We start from the raw sequence: 14,892 nt of genomic DNA, 5'->3' as shown, positions 1-14,892 counted from the left end.
AGAAGAGGGGATAGCTCAGGCACTGTGTGTGACCCATTCCAGGGCTATGGGTGTTGGTGTCAGGAGCTCTACGCAGAACTCTGCTGTGCTGACTGCTCTGGGATTTTTTTTTAAATAATTTTAATACAGAAAAAGCTGAAAAATATTAGAAATCATATGGATTAACTCTAATGTGCGATCCAGGTTTAATTGCCAGTAACACTGTTTGTCCAGCTTGATGAAATTCAATTCCAGTTCGAGCACCCTTGGTGTTTGTTCATGATGTGTACAATGGGTGTCTTTGCCTGGTGCTTCCAGGACTCTTTCACCTTTCCAAGAATTATTCCCATGTCCTAGGCTTGGAATTGCTGAATGCTTGAGTTGTGGTGTGTTGTACTTGGGCAATCCTCATCCTCTCCAGGATCTGTTTTCCCTCTTGCCTGGTGCCCAGGGAGCCTGTGTCTGCTCTGAGTGTTGGTCACCTGCACAGCAGAGCACTGAAGTGTTCAGAAATGAGCCTGGAAGCAAACACTGCTGGCTCCACTCACAGAAATCTCTCCCTGCTTTTTATGCTGCTCAACTTCCACCCCTGTGGCAGATTCCAGGAGCCCACCCACCAACCTCTTCATCGACTCTGAGACCCCCAGCAGCCTCCAGGTGCACTGGACCCCTCCTGATGGCCGTGTTCAGCACTACAAAATCACCTTCAGCCCTGTTTCTGATGCTGCTGCCCAGCAAACTGTGAGTGTCCAGCTCCTCTGTAGGGCACAGACACTGGGCCAGAGGCTCATGGGGACCAGAGGAACTCGGCTCTGATTCCAGTCAGGGTCACCATTAGGACATCAGGACTCAAACCCAAATCTCTTCTTGCTGATGTGTTGCTTTGTAAACAGAACTCCTAGACTCTTCTGTAATTAAAAAATTTTTCTCCATCAAAGCCACTAATAACAGAGCTTTTTCTGCTCCCTGAGCTGGGGTGGGGAATTCTTGGAGGCAGAGGGGTGGGGGATAAACCTACTGCATCTCTGGCTTAGGGAGTTTCAATATTATCCTTTTAAAACACAGATTCCCTACTTAAACAGCCCGGTTATCCTGTTATAAGGCACTTCTGCTGCATTTCCATGGGGAATATTGGGAATTTTGTATGGGAAAAAGTTTTTCCTCTGGCTACTGCTAGTCCCACAGCAACACACAGCCAAGCTTTCCTGTGCTGAGCCAAATGGAATGCTGCTCTGAGCCTCACACCCCAGCAGTCAGCCCCACCTAACCCTGGGCTGTGAGTGAGAGCTGGAATGAGAACCCTGAACTCTGGGATCTATTTTTTTCCCCTCTCTGCAGATCATGGCTCCTGGCAAAAGCAGCAGTGTGACCCTGCAGTCCCTGCTGCCTGATCGAGCCTACAAGGTGACCATTTCTGCCATCCACTACACGGGAGAGAGCGAGAGCACATCCACCACGGGACGGACAGGTACAGGGTCAGCTGAGCTCCACTGTCAGCCTCCAGGCCACCTCTGCTGGGACAAGAGTGGCCTCGTTTTTCCCTGGGCTCTGCCTGAGGCCAGGGTTTTGCTCAGCAATAGAATATTAGCCATGAAAAGTGAAAATCCTGCCCCAATTTCTGTGCTCCTGCGAGTTATTGGCAATTCTGGGGTGAGTGTGAAGGGCTGGCAGCCCTCTGGGTTTTGAGCCAGGTGTCACAATCTTAAACACCAGAGCTCAGGCATGGCCTCAGGGTGGGCTAGGAGAGGTTCAGGTCAGATATAAGGAAATATTTCTTCACTGAAAGAATGATTAGGTGCTGGACAACGCTGCCCAGGGAAGTGGTAGGTCACCCTCCCTGGAAGTGTTAAAACCTGAGCAGATGTGTCACTTCCCAATGGGGTTGAGCGGACGTGGTGGTATTTGGTCAAATGTTGGACTTGGTGACCTTTAAGGTCTCTTCCAGCTTTATGATCCCATGATTGCTTTCTCTTTCAGCTCCGGTGCTGTCCAAATTCCCTTCCATCCGAGGATTCATCCCACCTAAAGCAGAGGGTAAATCATCTCCTCCAAAGTCCTGCTTTGTTGTTGTTGGTTTGGGATTCAGTAGCAGACAGCACAGTGTGGGCTCTGCAGAGCAGCAGGAGGGGTCCATCAGCTCTTGACAGATGCCCCTGGGGACAACCCAAGGACAACCAGAAACCACAGAACTTCTTAACAGCAGGCTCAGTAAAGAGACCTGCAGTATTTTAGAGGATTTCTGCACAACTTGACTAAAATACGGTGCAGGGAAGTGTGACATGTTTTAAATTAAAATTCCCTGTAAAGTCCCTTATTAAATTTAATGAGCATATGCTCTCATAGCTGATAGAAAGCAAACTATGAAATGGATTAGTGAGAAATGTTGAATTAATGGGGTTATAAAAAAAGTTTTTAATAAGTAAATATTAGAATGCAGATATTGTGGCAGTGCTGGCTTTCCCTGACTATTTGAAACTATTCCAAGCAAAATTTCAGTTTTAAAATTTATTGAGTGAAGTCAAGATTGAAGAATCAGGCAACTTAGATGAAAAAATTTAGTTTATAGCCAGCAAAGGACGTACAAGATTAAGTGGTTTATTGAGGTGTTCAGATCACAGTGGAAGAGTCCTGTGAACTTTCAAGCAGAAAACAATGCTCTCAAAAGGCTGATGAGTCACCTTGTAGAATTTAATATAGATGTTTGGCCATGATAGCTGAAAAGACAACAGAAGAAATACTAAATTCTTTATGTTTTGTAAAATATATTTTTTTGGAGGAGACACAGTACATAACAATGGTGGGAAAACAGTTGGATGTGCAATAAAATACTCTAATATTGATATACAACCAAATTATTGAGAGAAATGGTCTGACATTGCAGGAGTGAATGTTCATTGAACAGTGAATAACTGCATTGGGCTGGGATTTGGAGAGAAAAACAAAAACCAAAGAAAATAACATGACAGCAGGAATCTTAGGCTGGAAAGTCTAGGGAAAAATCTTCAAAGCAGAAGCGAAACTGCCAGTGTCAGGGATCCTTGCCCTGACTGTGAGAGGCTTCACCCAAGCTGAGCATTGCCTGATCAAAGAGCTGCAAGCAATCCCTGTGCTGCCAGCTGGGAATGAGGGGAGAATTGCCAGGGATGTAAGCAACAGGGTCTCTGGGGCCTGGGCAAGGGTCAGAATGAGCTCACTGAGTCCCAAACAAGAAAGTCAGGTACCTGGAAAATGAACAAGTTTACAGCCTGCTTTGGGATAATTTCCTTTTTGTTTTTCCTTCATCATGCTTCAATTCCGAGAGAGCTGGAGAGAGACTTTTCACAAGGGTGTGGACTGATAGAACAGGGGGGGAAGGCTTCAAACTGACAAAGAGCAGGTTTGGACTAGATTTTAGGGAGAAACTCTTCCCTGTGAGGGTGGTGAGGCCCTGGCGCAGGGTGCCCAAAGAAGCTGTGGCTGCCCCATCCCTGGAAGTGTCCAAGGCCAGGTTGGATGGAGCTTGGAGCAGCCTGGGATAGTGGAAGGTGTCCCATGGCATGGGGATGGAACTGGATGATCTTTAAGGTCCCTTCCAACCCAAACCACTGTTTAAGATTTAGAAATGTTGATTTCTGGGAGGAGAAGAGAAAGAGCAGTGTATAGGTTGAAGATCCTGCATGCAAGGGCTGGTCAAGCTCAGCATTGGAAAGTTTAAGTTTCAGGAACTGATTTTTTAATGGGTTTCCACAGATCCCTTCAATAGTTTCACACCCAGTTCTACAGGAATTATGGTATATAAAAAATTAAGCACCAGTTGGAACAATGGAGGTCACAGCACCTTGTAAGTCTTTGTGGTTTAAATCCTGGCTTTAATGGTCCCGTGGCCATCAGAGTCATAGTCTGGGTGCCCTTTCTTCACCACTAGGAATGGCATTGAAACTCCTAGAGGCTTAGGAATCTCAGGTCTTTTGGGGAAAGTGAGTCACCTCCTTTCAATATTTTACACATTTTACAGAACTCAGGCTGCTGATGAGGTAGGAAATGGCATTGAGGCAAGAATGGCAAGGCTATGCTGAAGCCTCAACGACCTCTTAGATTCTATTATCCTGATGACCTAGAACACTCCTTGTGAAGCAGCCCATCCTGCCAAGTATCCTTGATTTTCAGGGACGTTTCTCATTTTGCATCAAGCATTCCCTTTGTCCCAGCTCCATCTGGCATCCACGTTTATAGCCAATCCATGGCCTGGGATTTACATGGCAGCAGATGATTGAGAGTAGCATTCATGAGCTGTTTTCTAAAACTCCCCTTTACCTGAGCCTTTAAACAGAGTGCTGATAGCCCTGGTGCCTCAGGTTCCAGCTTCTCATCCCCACCTCTTCTCTGGTCTTGCTTTTTATCCTGTGGCACCTTCAGAGGGTTCATCAAGAGGATTTCTGAAAGACAAACTGCAAAGCTTTTCAAAACTCTCCATGTTTTCTGAAAGAAATCAAAAGCCAGACTCTCAAGCTGAGATACAATTTTTTCTGTGTGTATTTTTAATTGCAGGTACAAAATTTGAAACTGCATATATCTTTATTTTACCACATTACTAAAGCACTGTTAAAAGAAAAAAAAAAGTTTTGATGTCTGTTTAAAAAAAAAAACCAACTTGCCAAAAACGATGCTCTCTTGTATTTCATATCATCAGGTGCCAGGTGAGTTAGCCCAAAGTGATCATGGAGATGTTTGATGATGAAAGACACTATTTTTATTCTGGTGATAGGCAAGCCAGGAAACAACTTTTATGATTGCATAAACATCAATTCTCTCTTTCTCCATATATATATAAACAAGGTTAAAGCCCAAGCTCTGAATGAAGCTGCAGGATATTCTAAGTTTCGCTATGTTTTCCCTTTGCTTTGTCCAAAGGAACTGTGTTCATTTTTGCATCCATAATCCCCTGCTGTCTTTTTTTCCTCTAACAGCTTTCCCCTTTTATTCTGTCCTCACAGCCTGCCCCAGCATCACCTCCACGGAAGGTTCCATAAGAGGTACAGTAGCAGATCCAAGCCCTGGTGCTGCTGGGCTGTGACTGAAAACACTGCCTGGTCTTGGTTTGGAGACCTGTGCAAGAACTGAGTGTGGGGATAATGTCCCAAGGAAAAGGGGAGAAGTTTGAGAACCAAAATTGGATCATACCTTTTGTCAGGTGGAAGAATATTTTGCAGCACCTGAATTGTTATGCTCTGCTGCTCTAGCAGCTCGTGCTCTCGGCTGTTAGTGCTTAACACCAGGATTTTCACCAGCCTTAAGGAGGTGAAGCTTCAAACAGCCCTTGAATTTCAAGAGGATTTGAATTCCTAGCTCACAAAGGCTCCTCAGAATGTCAAACTCCAAACTCTCAGTGTGTCCCCGGGGTCACCTGTGCACCCTGCAGAGGTCTCTCTGCCCGAGGAGCTCTCTGCAGTCAGGCTGCATGGGTTTTGTGGGGCAGGAATTTTCCCTTTCTCCTCTCTGTGCCAAGAGAGCTGCTCATGCTGTTGGGTTTGCTGCAAGTGTTTCTTACTGAGAGAGCAGTGAGTTCTTCTTAGAAAGGGGCATCACCTTCCCGGAGAGCTCTGAGTGACAGGTGAGGCAGAGGAAAACTGGCTGCAGTTCTCAGCTCTGGTTACCCTGTGGCTGAGTCACTTCGTCTTTGACCATGGCCAGGTTGGCCCTGAGCAAACTGATCTTGCAGGGAACATCCCTGTCCATGGAGTTGGATGGTCTTTAAGGTCCTTTACAGCTGTAGCTGTTCCATGATTCCACGACTCTGTGATAATAATGGGATTATATCTCAATACGTTTTTAATTGTGACTCAAGTCTTCTCCTCCTGTGCATTTTAAAGGAAGTCTCAGTGTTTTAAGCTCCATACCAGAGATAAATGACCCTCAAGTAGGTAATTTATTTTGGCAAACTCCCTTGCACTGCTGGGATATGAAAAAAATAATAAAATAAAAGCATCCTGGGCAACCCCCAGGCAAAATAAAAACTCAAGCCAAGGAACTGCATAAGATTGTGAATGGTGAAGGGGTGAGGATATCCAGACTGAAAGCACCACACTGAAATGAAGCCCTTCTATTTGCTCAAGAAGGAACCATCTCTTTCATCCCAGTCTGCTGCAAACTCAGATAAACTCAAACAGAATCCAAACGGTGAGATCTTGTCTTACTGAACAGAAACCTGCAATGAAAATGACTTGGAGCTTTAATGATGAGCCGGGGGAGAGAGATGAAGCTACATGAGCCAGAGGAGATGTCAGAGGTGTCAGGGGAGAATCTCTGTCGCCCACACAAGGCAGGTCAGCCCTGGGTGTCTCTTGAAAATAGGGAGAAATGGAAAAGTTTGTATTTTAAAGTTTTTTTCCTATTTTTTTCTGGTTCTTACACATAAGGCATTTCAGAGTAGAAATCATTTTCTCTCCCTGCTAGCAATTACTGGACTGATTCCACGCCTTTTGAAGATAATACTTTGTGTGTAGTTGAAGGGAACAAATCTTTGGAGTAACAACTTTCTCATTTGTTTTTTTTTCATTCTGAAGATTTTAAAACACAGTTGTGAAAGCCTCCATCTTTTGTCCACTTTCCTCCAAGAGGAAGGGATTACAAAAAATGTGCACACAATCTTATTTTCCTTGGCTGCCATTTGAGGGGTACACTCAAGCTGATGTTGTGTCATTGAGGGCATTTTCTCGTGTCACCTTCTCTGTGCTAATTCAACCTGCTCTTCAGACACACTTCTTCTGCACTCCTGCCTAACCACTGATTTCTCTGTTTTACTTTGTCCCAGGGTTTGATATGATGGAAGTTTTTGGCTTGGTAGAGAAGGAATATTCCTCTATTAAAGGCGTAGCCATGGAGCCCTTTGTGTTCAGTGGGTCCCGCACCTTCACCCTGTTCAGGGACATCCAGCTCACCCAGAGGACCAGGTGGGAGCAGAGCTCTGGCTCAGCCTCATGCCACGTGCACAGCAAAGGAAGGTTGTTTTGGGGAGGAATGGTGCAGCCCTGCTGGCAACTTCCAAATGAAATGATAAATCTAATCAGCTAAATCAAACCGTTGGTAGATTGAAAAAAATAGCCAGAGGGTTTTTACTTAATGTGTTAATAAATAAATCCTTGACTTTCCTCGAGATGAGTTGTCACATAGAAATTAAGGGGACACAATAGTATTTATTATACATTTGTACAGCCAAACATTTTCACAGTGCTGCTTGTGGTTTCCACAAAATCACTTTTTTTTTCAGCTTTTTAGTTGCTGTAATGGACATGAAGGTCCTGTCATGTATGGACACTGCGCCACTCTTTAGGCATTCTGTCCACAGCCACCTACACTTCAGGGCTGGCAGTTTGGGGTCACCTTTTCATCTTCAATCCCTTCCCCCAAACATCTCTGGTTTGGAGAGAGATCTTTGCTTTAGAAAATATCCCTCATAGCTGCTCTCTGCAGCCTGGGCTGCATTGTTGAGAGGGAATAACCACTGGCTCTGGGTTGTGGCTTGACCCCATTCCGTTGCATATGAAGCTTCTCCACAGGGTCCCAAGCAAGCCAGGCAGCTCCTGTGACCTCATTCCTTTTTTATGATTATGAATCAGGAGAGATCTGACTCCTGACATTCATTGCTACTTGGTTTAAAGCCTAATTACTGAGCCACTGACTCCGCTTAATCTTAGTTAAAGAAGCAAAGCTTCTTAGAGTAAACAGAGTGGGGGAGATTCAGAGAAACCTTTGGTCTAAAACCTCAGGAAATGGTGGGCAAATCCTTTTGTTCAGCTCTTAGAGATGCCTTTCCAAGGACATTACCCCTTCAGAAACTGAGAGAGAAAGAAAAATACTTGTATTATTTATGAATCAGTCCTGAAAAGATGCCTGATGGGTTGTGTTTATGCCGTGCCAATGTGTCCTGTTTCAGATTACAGGCGTGTTTCAGGCCAAACCAATTTGACCTTCCCTTATTGCTTTGTATCCTCTCACTGCTGCTGAGTCTAAATCCTGCAGCTGGGGTGTGGGGACCCAGAGAGGGCTTTTCTGTGGGCTCAGTGCTTATCCCTGAAGGGCATTTACACTGATTGAGGATAATAGAATCATTTAGATTGGAAGAATCATCGAGTCCAACCATTACCTTAATGCTGCCAGGTCTGCCACTAAACCATGTCCTTAAGCCAAGAGTTTTGTGCCAAGGTTTAAAGATTTACCCCATGATACATGGCAACCATTCCTCCTCCCTGAGGAGGAGACCTGGGGGAGTGCTTTGGAACCTGGCAGGGATGTTTTGTAAGCCTCCACTGAGCTCTCATCTCCAAAGAACTGAGGCTGCACTTGCTGTGACATTCCCTGAGGCAGCTCTGACAGTGATGGATTGACACCAACAGCTCCACCTGAGCATCCTTCAGGCATGAGGAAAAGGCCCAAGAGAGCTCATCACTCACCACAGGCTCCAGAAGGCACAGGCTCTTCCTGGACATGTCACCATCAGCTCCTGGGAGAAAAGTTTTTCCAGCTCCCCCTGCCCAGCAAACAGCAGGATGAGGCTGCAGGGTGTTGCCTGGTGATTTAAATCCCTGATGTCCCCTTGCTTTGTGTCATTCCAGTGATGTGCATCTGTTTTCCATCCCACCTGAGCACACCATCATCATCCTCCTGCGCCTGCTGCCCGACACCCCCAAGGAGCCCTTTGCTGTGTGGCAGGTCACAGATGAGGACTTCCAGCCTCTCCTGGGTGTCAACCTTGACCGTGAGATTTCTTGCCAAAGACATGAAATAATAGATTACATTTAATACATTTAATATGCATACATACGTTTAATACATTAAAACACCTTTGCAAGCAGCAGAACTCACTCGGGATGTTTTAATGGTTCCCTTACTCAGAGCAGTTTCTTGGGAAGGTCTGTCGTGGCTGCCAACTTCACCTTTAAAACACTGCCCAGTGCAACTGAAAGTTGTGTTTTCATTTTTATTCTACTTGTAGCATATTTTTTACTTTTACCTTTTTTCCCCCCATTGTTTAGAAGTACTTCTTGATAATATAGGAAATCTTCCACCATGTTTAAGCCTAATTATTTACTATTGTATATATGTGTGAAATCAATTTCTAAAGTGTTATTTGTCCCATTTTCTCTGCAGCCAGTAAGAAATCCTTGACCTATTTCAATCATGACTACAAGAGTGATTTACAGGAAGTGTCCTTTGATGAGCAGGAAGTGAAGAAGATATTCTATGGGAGCTTTCACAAGGTCGTTATCCAGAGAGGGAGAAATGTGGCTCATGATCTCACTCTGGTCAGGGAGAATTGTTCAAACTGGGCAGTGATCATCCAAATGCTTTGCATCCTGATTGCCAGGGAAGTGGCCAACTTCTTTGATATGCTAAAATTCATAATTGTAAAGAACTTAGGTGGATCTCGTGATCAAAATATGATTTCCACATATTGATTTTTCCAATTTCCCTTTTACTGATTTTTTTCCCCAGTCTCCAAAAACTGAGGTATTGTTTAGGTCTTTATAATCAGGAAAAATTGAAATTCGTATATATATAAAATTTAGACTTTAGGTAACCCTTTAGTTCTGAATGAAAGAAAAGGAGAATCCAGCCTTGAGAAAGCCACTTTATCACTCATAATAAGGTGGAGGGTTTGGCAGTCTATGTCCTCATAGCAAAGGGATTACACCCAAATGAGCAATGAGCTCTTTCTGTGGGTATCTGTGGGCATCTGTGGGCATTCATCACTCAGCTCCAGAAAGGAGAAGTGAGGGGATCAACAGGGTAAAACACATACTACAGCTTACTCCTGAGCCCCTTCCATCCATTCACTCATTAAAAACACCCCACCAGTGGCAGCAGCAGGCTGGGGAGGGGACAGAAAGTGTTCCTGTCACTAGGAGAGCTCCTCATCCCAACCAACACTGACTTTTCCTCCTGCTGCCCAGGTGCACGTGGCCGTGAGCCACTCCAAGGTCAAACTCTATGTGGACTGTAAGAAAATAGCAGAGAAACCCATCAACACCCTCGGCAGCGTCTCCACCGCCGGATTCCTCATGCTTGGAAAAGTGACCCGCACCAGAGGGCCCCGCAGCGGCTCCGTGCCCGTGAGTGCTGGGATGTGCTGCCTGGGCTGGGCACAGGGCAGGAGAGTCACCTCACCCTCATCTGAACCCTCCAACATGCCGTGCTGCACAGCTGTGTCCTGATCCTGCTGATCCCTGTGCGTTTAATGAGCTTTCCCAGCACTGGGAGATGGGTTTTGTCCCCCCCTGCCTTGGTGTGGGGACTGTGATGGGGGATGGCAGCAGGAGAGTGTCCCAGAGGAGCTTTCTGCTGGCTGCATCCCTCAGGGGTGGGCAAGAGCATCTCCTGCCTGGGGATGGGTTTGGGAATTGTTTCTGCAAGGAAACTCGGGCACATGAGCCCACGCGGAGCGATGTCGGGAGATGCTGGTGGCTGAAGGCAGCAGAGCTGGATGTGCCTCTGTCTCCAGTGTGTTTGGATTTGTCTGTCTGAATGAAAATGAGGGGGAAATGATCTCCAGTAGAGAGGCTTCTTATCAGCAGCTCCTTGGAAAAAAACCCCAAAACCCAACAGTGAGTGCTGGCCTGTGTCCTCACTGCTTCACACAGCTCTGCAGGGAGCTGCTCCCTGCAAGGGGACAGGAAAAGGGGATGTGTGGACTCAGTGTCCTGGCCTGTGCACAGTCCTCAGGGCAAAAACACCCTTCTTCTGTCTGTCTGCTCCACTCTTACTCCCCAAAGCAGGAGTGTCAATTATGTGCAGAATCAGTGGCAAGTTCATCACTCACAAGGTTCTAGTGGGGCTGCAGGGAATCATTCACCACTGATGTGAAGATCTTGCTCCTTGGCTCTGCTTTTAGAAGTCCAGGGGAAAACGGCTCATGAGGTGATTTATAACTCCCCTTACCTCCAGGCAGCACTGTAAAAAAACTTTGTCCCACGTCCATCCTCAATTGCAAACTGAGAGGCAGAGGTCTGGGATACACCAGGAAAAAAGTGGAATTGCCTGAAGGAAATGGGGTCTGCTGTGTAACACACCAGGGGACAGTGTCTTCAATCAGTATTTACTTGTTTCCCAGATAAATTCTCTGGCAATTTGGTCACAAGCCTGTGGCCATCAAGGCAGGAATCTGTGCTTTCCTTGTCCCTCCCAAATTCTCTCTGCTAGCAGCTTAGCTAGCCAGGTCTGGCCAAATAATGAACAGCTTTGTGCCATCCCTACTCCCCTTGCTTTTCAAGCACAGCAACGTTTCACATCTCCCACAGCTCTGCTGCCCTTGAGAAGACAGAGTGCCTCATTATTGGTTATCATGGAAGAACCTTATTTAATTTAAGAAATCTTTAAATGCCACTTGATCTGCAGGGCTCATCTGTATCCGTATGCTGCCTGTCACCCTCCCTGGTCTGTAGAGCTCGCTCCTTGTTAAATGCATGGAGTGAAAAAAAGAAGAAAAAAAAAAAGAGAAATGGTGTCAAGGAAAGAAAAATTAATCTCTGCCTCATTATTTTGTTTGGCTTTGTGCAGTGTGTGCTTTTTTGTTAATCAGAATGGGAAGATGTGGCTGTTAAGGAGGCAGTGAGAGCCTGATTGGGGTTTCTGGGGAGGGGAACACATCTGCCCTGGGAAATGCTGCTGCCACATTTACCCTTCTCCCCATGGCCCCAAGGGGAGCAAATCAAAGTTTTCTTTCACATTTTGGTGGTGCTGAAGCCCAATTAGTTGAGAACCTGCTGCTCTTGCAGGGCTGTGTTTAAATTGGAGATGTGATGTGAAGCTGCTTTGTTGACTTGCTTAGCAGGACAGAGACCTGGAGGCTTGTGGAACACTCACTCTGGGGGTAGTTCTCATATTGTGGCTTTTTCGGGGCACAGTTATAATTGGGATCACACAGAAGAATCCTGTCAAATCATCCCTGAAGATTATTTTTATCACTTGAACTTCATAGGATTTGGTGATGGGTGGTGGGAACCAATGTACTTTCTTATCAAACTCTCTGTTTTTCCCCCCAGTTCCAGCTGCAGTCTCTGCAGATCCTGTGCAGCAGTGTGGGGGCAGAGCAGGACAGATGCTGTGATCTCCCTGCACTGGTAAGGCAAAGGGCACTGCTCTGCTCATTGACAGGAGGCTGGGGAGGAAGGAAGGAGTCCAGGGCACTGAAGTGACACTGCAAATGATTTTGATAGACTTTAAAGGGAAAGCATTTTTTTTTTCCTCTTGGGAATAACATCAGTGTGGTTGTTGGTGAAGTAAACAAAACTATGTTTGCTTCAAAAAGAATGAAAACTTCCAATCCTGGTGCAGTGCATATTTTTCCTGGCATGACCTCATCCAGGAGCCCTGGCAGCCCTACAGCTTTGCTGCCATCGGAGCCCTGAGGCACAACATCCCCCACTCTTCCTTTTCACTTCTCTGCTCAATACAGAGCTGCTAGGTGGGGTGTATAAATATGCTGAAGGGAGAAAATTATCTTCCAATATGTGTTTTGCACATTGCAGGCAGGGCTGGTTCATAGTGGTTTTTTGTCTACATTTGTTATTCAACAGAAAAAAATGAAGCACTCGATTGCTCACAAAAATCCCCCAGTGGAGTAGAAAAAAAAAAAATTCTGATTTTCTTCAAGTAAAAGACTGAATTTTGAAGCACTGAGTGTTGTACTTGATCCATCCTGCTCTTGCTGTGCAGCTGCTCATGACTGTTTTTGGCTTGATTTCATTTCAGAGGGATGAGGACACCTGCCCTACCCTGGCTCCTGCCTGTTCTTGCACTTCTGGGCGCCCGGGCTTGCCAGGACCCCCAGGGCCCCCTGTAAGTTCCCCCTCCCACCCAGTGTCCTGCATGTGCTGCTGCTGCCTCATTTCTTGTGGCACGCTGGGGACGTGGGGAATGCCCCTGGGACTCTGGGGGGTTTTAGGATCATGGAATCGTTGAGGTTGGAAAAGATTCTGAAGACCATCCAGCCCACCCATTAATCAGGGCTGCCAAGCCCAGCTCTAAACCGTGTTCCCAGCTCTAAACCACCTCCCATCTCACTCTAAACCGTGTCCCCAGCTCTAAACCACCTCCCATCTCACTCTAAACCGTGTCCCCAGCCCTAAACCACCTCCCATCTCACTCTAAACCGTGTCCCCAGCTCTAAACCACCTCCCATCTCACTCTAAACCGTGTCCCCAGCTCTAAACCACCCCCCATCTACACTTTTTAAATCCCTGCAGAAATGGTGACTCCATCCCTGCTCTGAGCAGCCTGTGCCAGGGCTTGACAGCCCTTTTGGTGAAGTTTTATCTTCATGTCTAATCTAAACCTCTCCTGGTGCAACTTGAGGCCGTTTCCTCTCATCCTAACTCAAGGAGCTTTTCCAGGACAGGGCTGAGAGTTTCCCTTTGGATTTTGGATGGTGATGAAATGGGGAGATGGAGAGTTGGCAGCGCAACAGCTGCAGCTGGGAACAGGCTGAGCAGCTCCTGGTTCCACATTAATCCTCTTAGGAGAGGAGGACAGGTCACCCTCAGTGTCTGCAGAGATTTCATGGATTGGAGGCTCTGAAATTCTCTGTAAATTTGAGAAAAAAAAAAACCCAACTCACCAAAAAAATCTTCCTATCTGGAACCTATGTTAAATTGGAGCCTTGTAAGTGTCTGTGTGGGTGGACAGTGTAAAGAGAAAGGGGAGACTTTGCTATCCTGTCTGTCCCCAAAGCTCTCTTTCTGTTCAGTGAATGTCACTTGCAAGAAAACCCTGAAGAAATGAGGGGGAAGAGAAAACAGCCATTACATATGCAGTATGCTCAGGAAAAAGGGTATAAATTCTGCCTATAGATTCCATTACGGATGTGGGAAAGCTGTCATGGGCTTAAATCCCAGAAGAAAATATTCCTGTTAAACACTAGGAAGCAGTTATTTAAAAATTTGCCTTTTAAAAATCTGGGGAAGAGTATCTGATTTGCACAATCCAGCTGAAACCTGGCGGACAGCCTGTCCAGAGCACCTCAGTTCAACCACCCCGGGTGTTTTTCTCCTGGAAAATAACCATGATGGAAATATTTGCCTCCTTTTTCAAGTGAAAAGGTCTCAGATCACCTCCTGCACTGACCTGTGGTTTAGCTGTGAGTTCAGTTCTGTGCAAGGAGAGTGCCTCATTGCAGAGTAATTACTTGCTCGTTCCGGTGGAAGTTTAATTAACAGCACACTCCACTGTCACAGTTTGCTCCAATATCCTAAGTGCATAATTACCAGCTTGCATTGCCCTGTGGTTTAAGCATCTCCACAGAAAACTCCTTAAAGAGCAAGACTCTTTAAAGCATTAGAGGAAATCGGGTTTTGACACATAACCTTCTCCTCACACCACTGAACCCTGGGTAATTTGTTGCAGTTACAACAGCACTCACTGCTATTTTTAAAACTCCAGTTGGAAAGACATGTCCCACCTTGTATTTATCACTGTCCTTAATGAGTATGTCCGACTAGATCCAGCTGGCTTCTGGAATGAGTTTCTGAGCACCTCTGAAAGCACCTTTCCCAAAGTTCCCAGCCTGTGCTTCTCAATTCATTTCCATGGGTTTTTTTGGATTCAAGAATAGCAATGTTCAGATTAAGATGTCAAAAATTCACACCCAAATGAGTTCATGCCAGAAGGCTGGTTTCTCCTCCCCACCCAGAGTTAGGCAGAGGCAGAGCTAAGCCAGGACTCCCAGAGCCAGGTCTGTCTCTCATCTCAGCACATGTCACTTCTCTGGGGTGGGGAGTGTAAAACCCAACTGAGTTCCAAAGGAGTGTAGATCTGAGCACCCCTTTTCTTGCTTCTCAAGGGTGTTCCCGTGTCCATATGAGACATTGTCTCAGCATGGATCCACTGAGAGGAGTTGGAGGGAGGTTAAACAGGTTGAAACTTCATCTCTCTCTGCTGGGA

General features: G+C 46.0%; 1 protein-coding gene across 1 annotated transcript in view; it reads left to right on the top strand.

Annotated features, from left to right (window-relative positions):
* Positions 1-14,892, top strand: part of COL20A1 (collagen type XX alpha 1 chain) — a 48,087-nt gene that overhangs the window by 22,321 nt on the left and 10,874 nt on the right. Inside the window, exons 18-27 of the mRNA XM_066330860.1 lie at positions 578-720; positions 1,318-1,447; positions 1,957-2,013; positions 4,953-4,991; positions 6,770-6,908; positions 8,571-8,713; positions 9,106-9,215; positions 9,909-10,067; positions 11,997-12,074; positions 12,706-12,792. Of these exons, the coding sequence (XP_066186957.1) occupies positions 578-720; positions 1,318-1,447; positions 1,957-2,013; positions 4,953-4,991; positions 6,770-6,908; positions 8,571-8,713; positions 9,106-9,215; positions 9,909-10,067; positions 11,997-12,074; positions 12,706-12,792 (1,085 nt within the window). The remainder of the gene's footprint in view (positions 1-577; positions 721-1,317; positions 1,448-1,956; positions 2,014-4,952; positions 4,992-6,769; positions 6,909-8,570; positions 8,714-9,105; positions 9,216-9,908; positions 10,068-11,996; positions 12,075-12,705; positions 12,793-14,892) is intronic.

Source organism: Sylvia atricapilla, chromosome 16 (assembly GCF_009819655.1).
Source record: "Sylvia atricapilla isolate bSylAtr1 chromosome 16, bSylAtr1.pri, whole genome shotgun sequence".
In the NCBI taxonomy this organism is placed as follows: domain Eukaryota; kingdom Metazoa; phylum Chordata; class Aves; order Passeriformes; family Sylviidae; genus Sylvia; species Sylvia atricapilla.
This window is presented reverse-complemented; position numbering and strand designations above follow the sequence as displayed.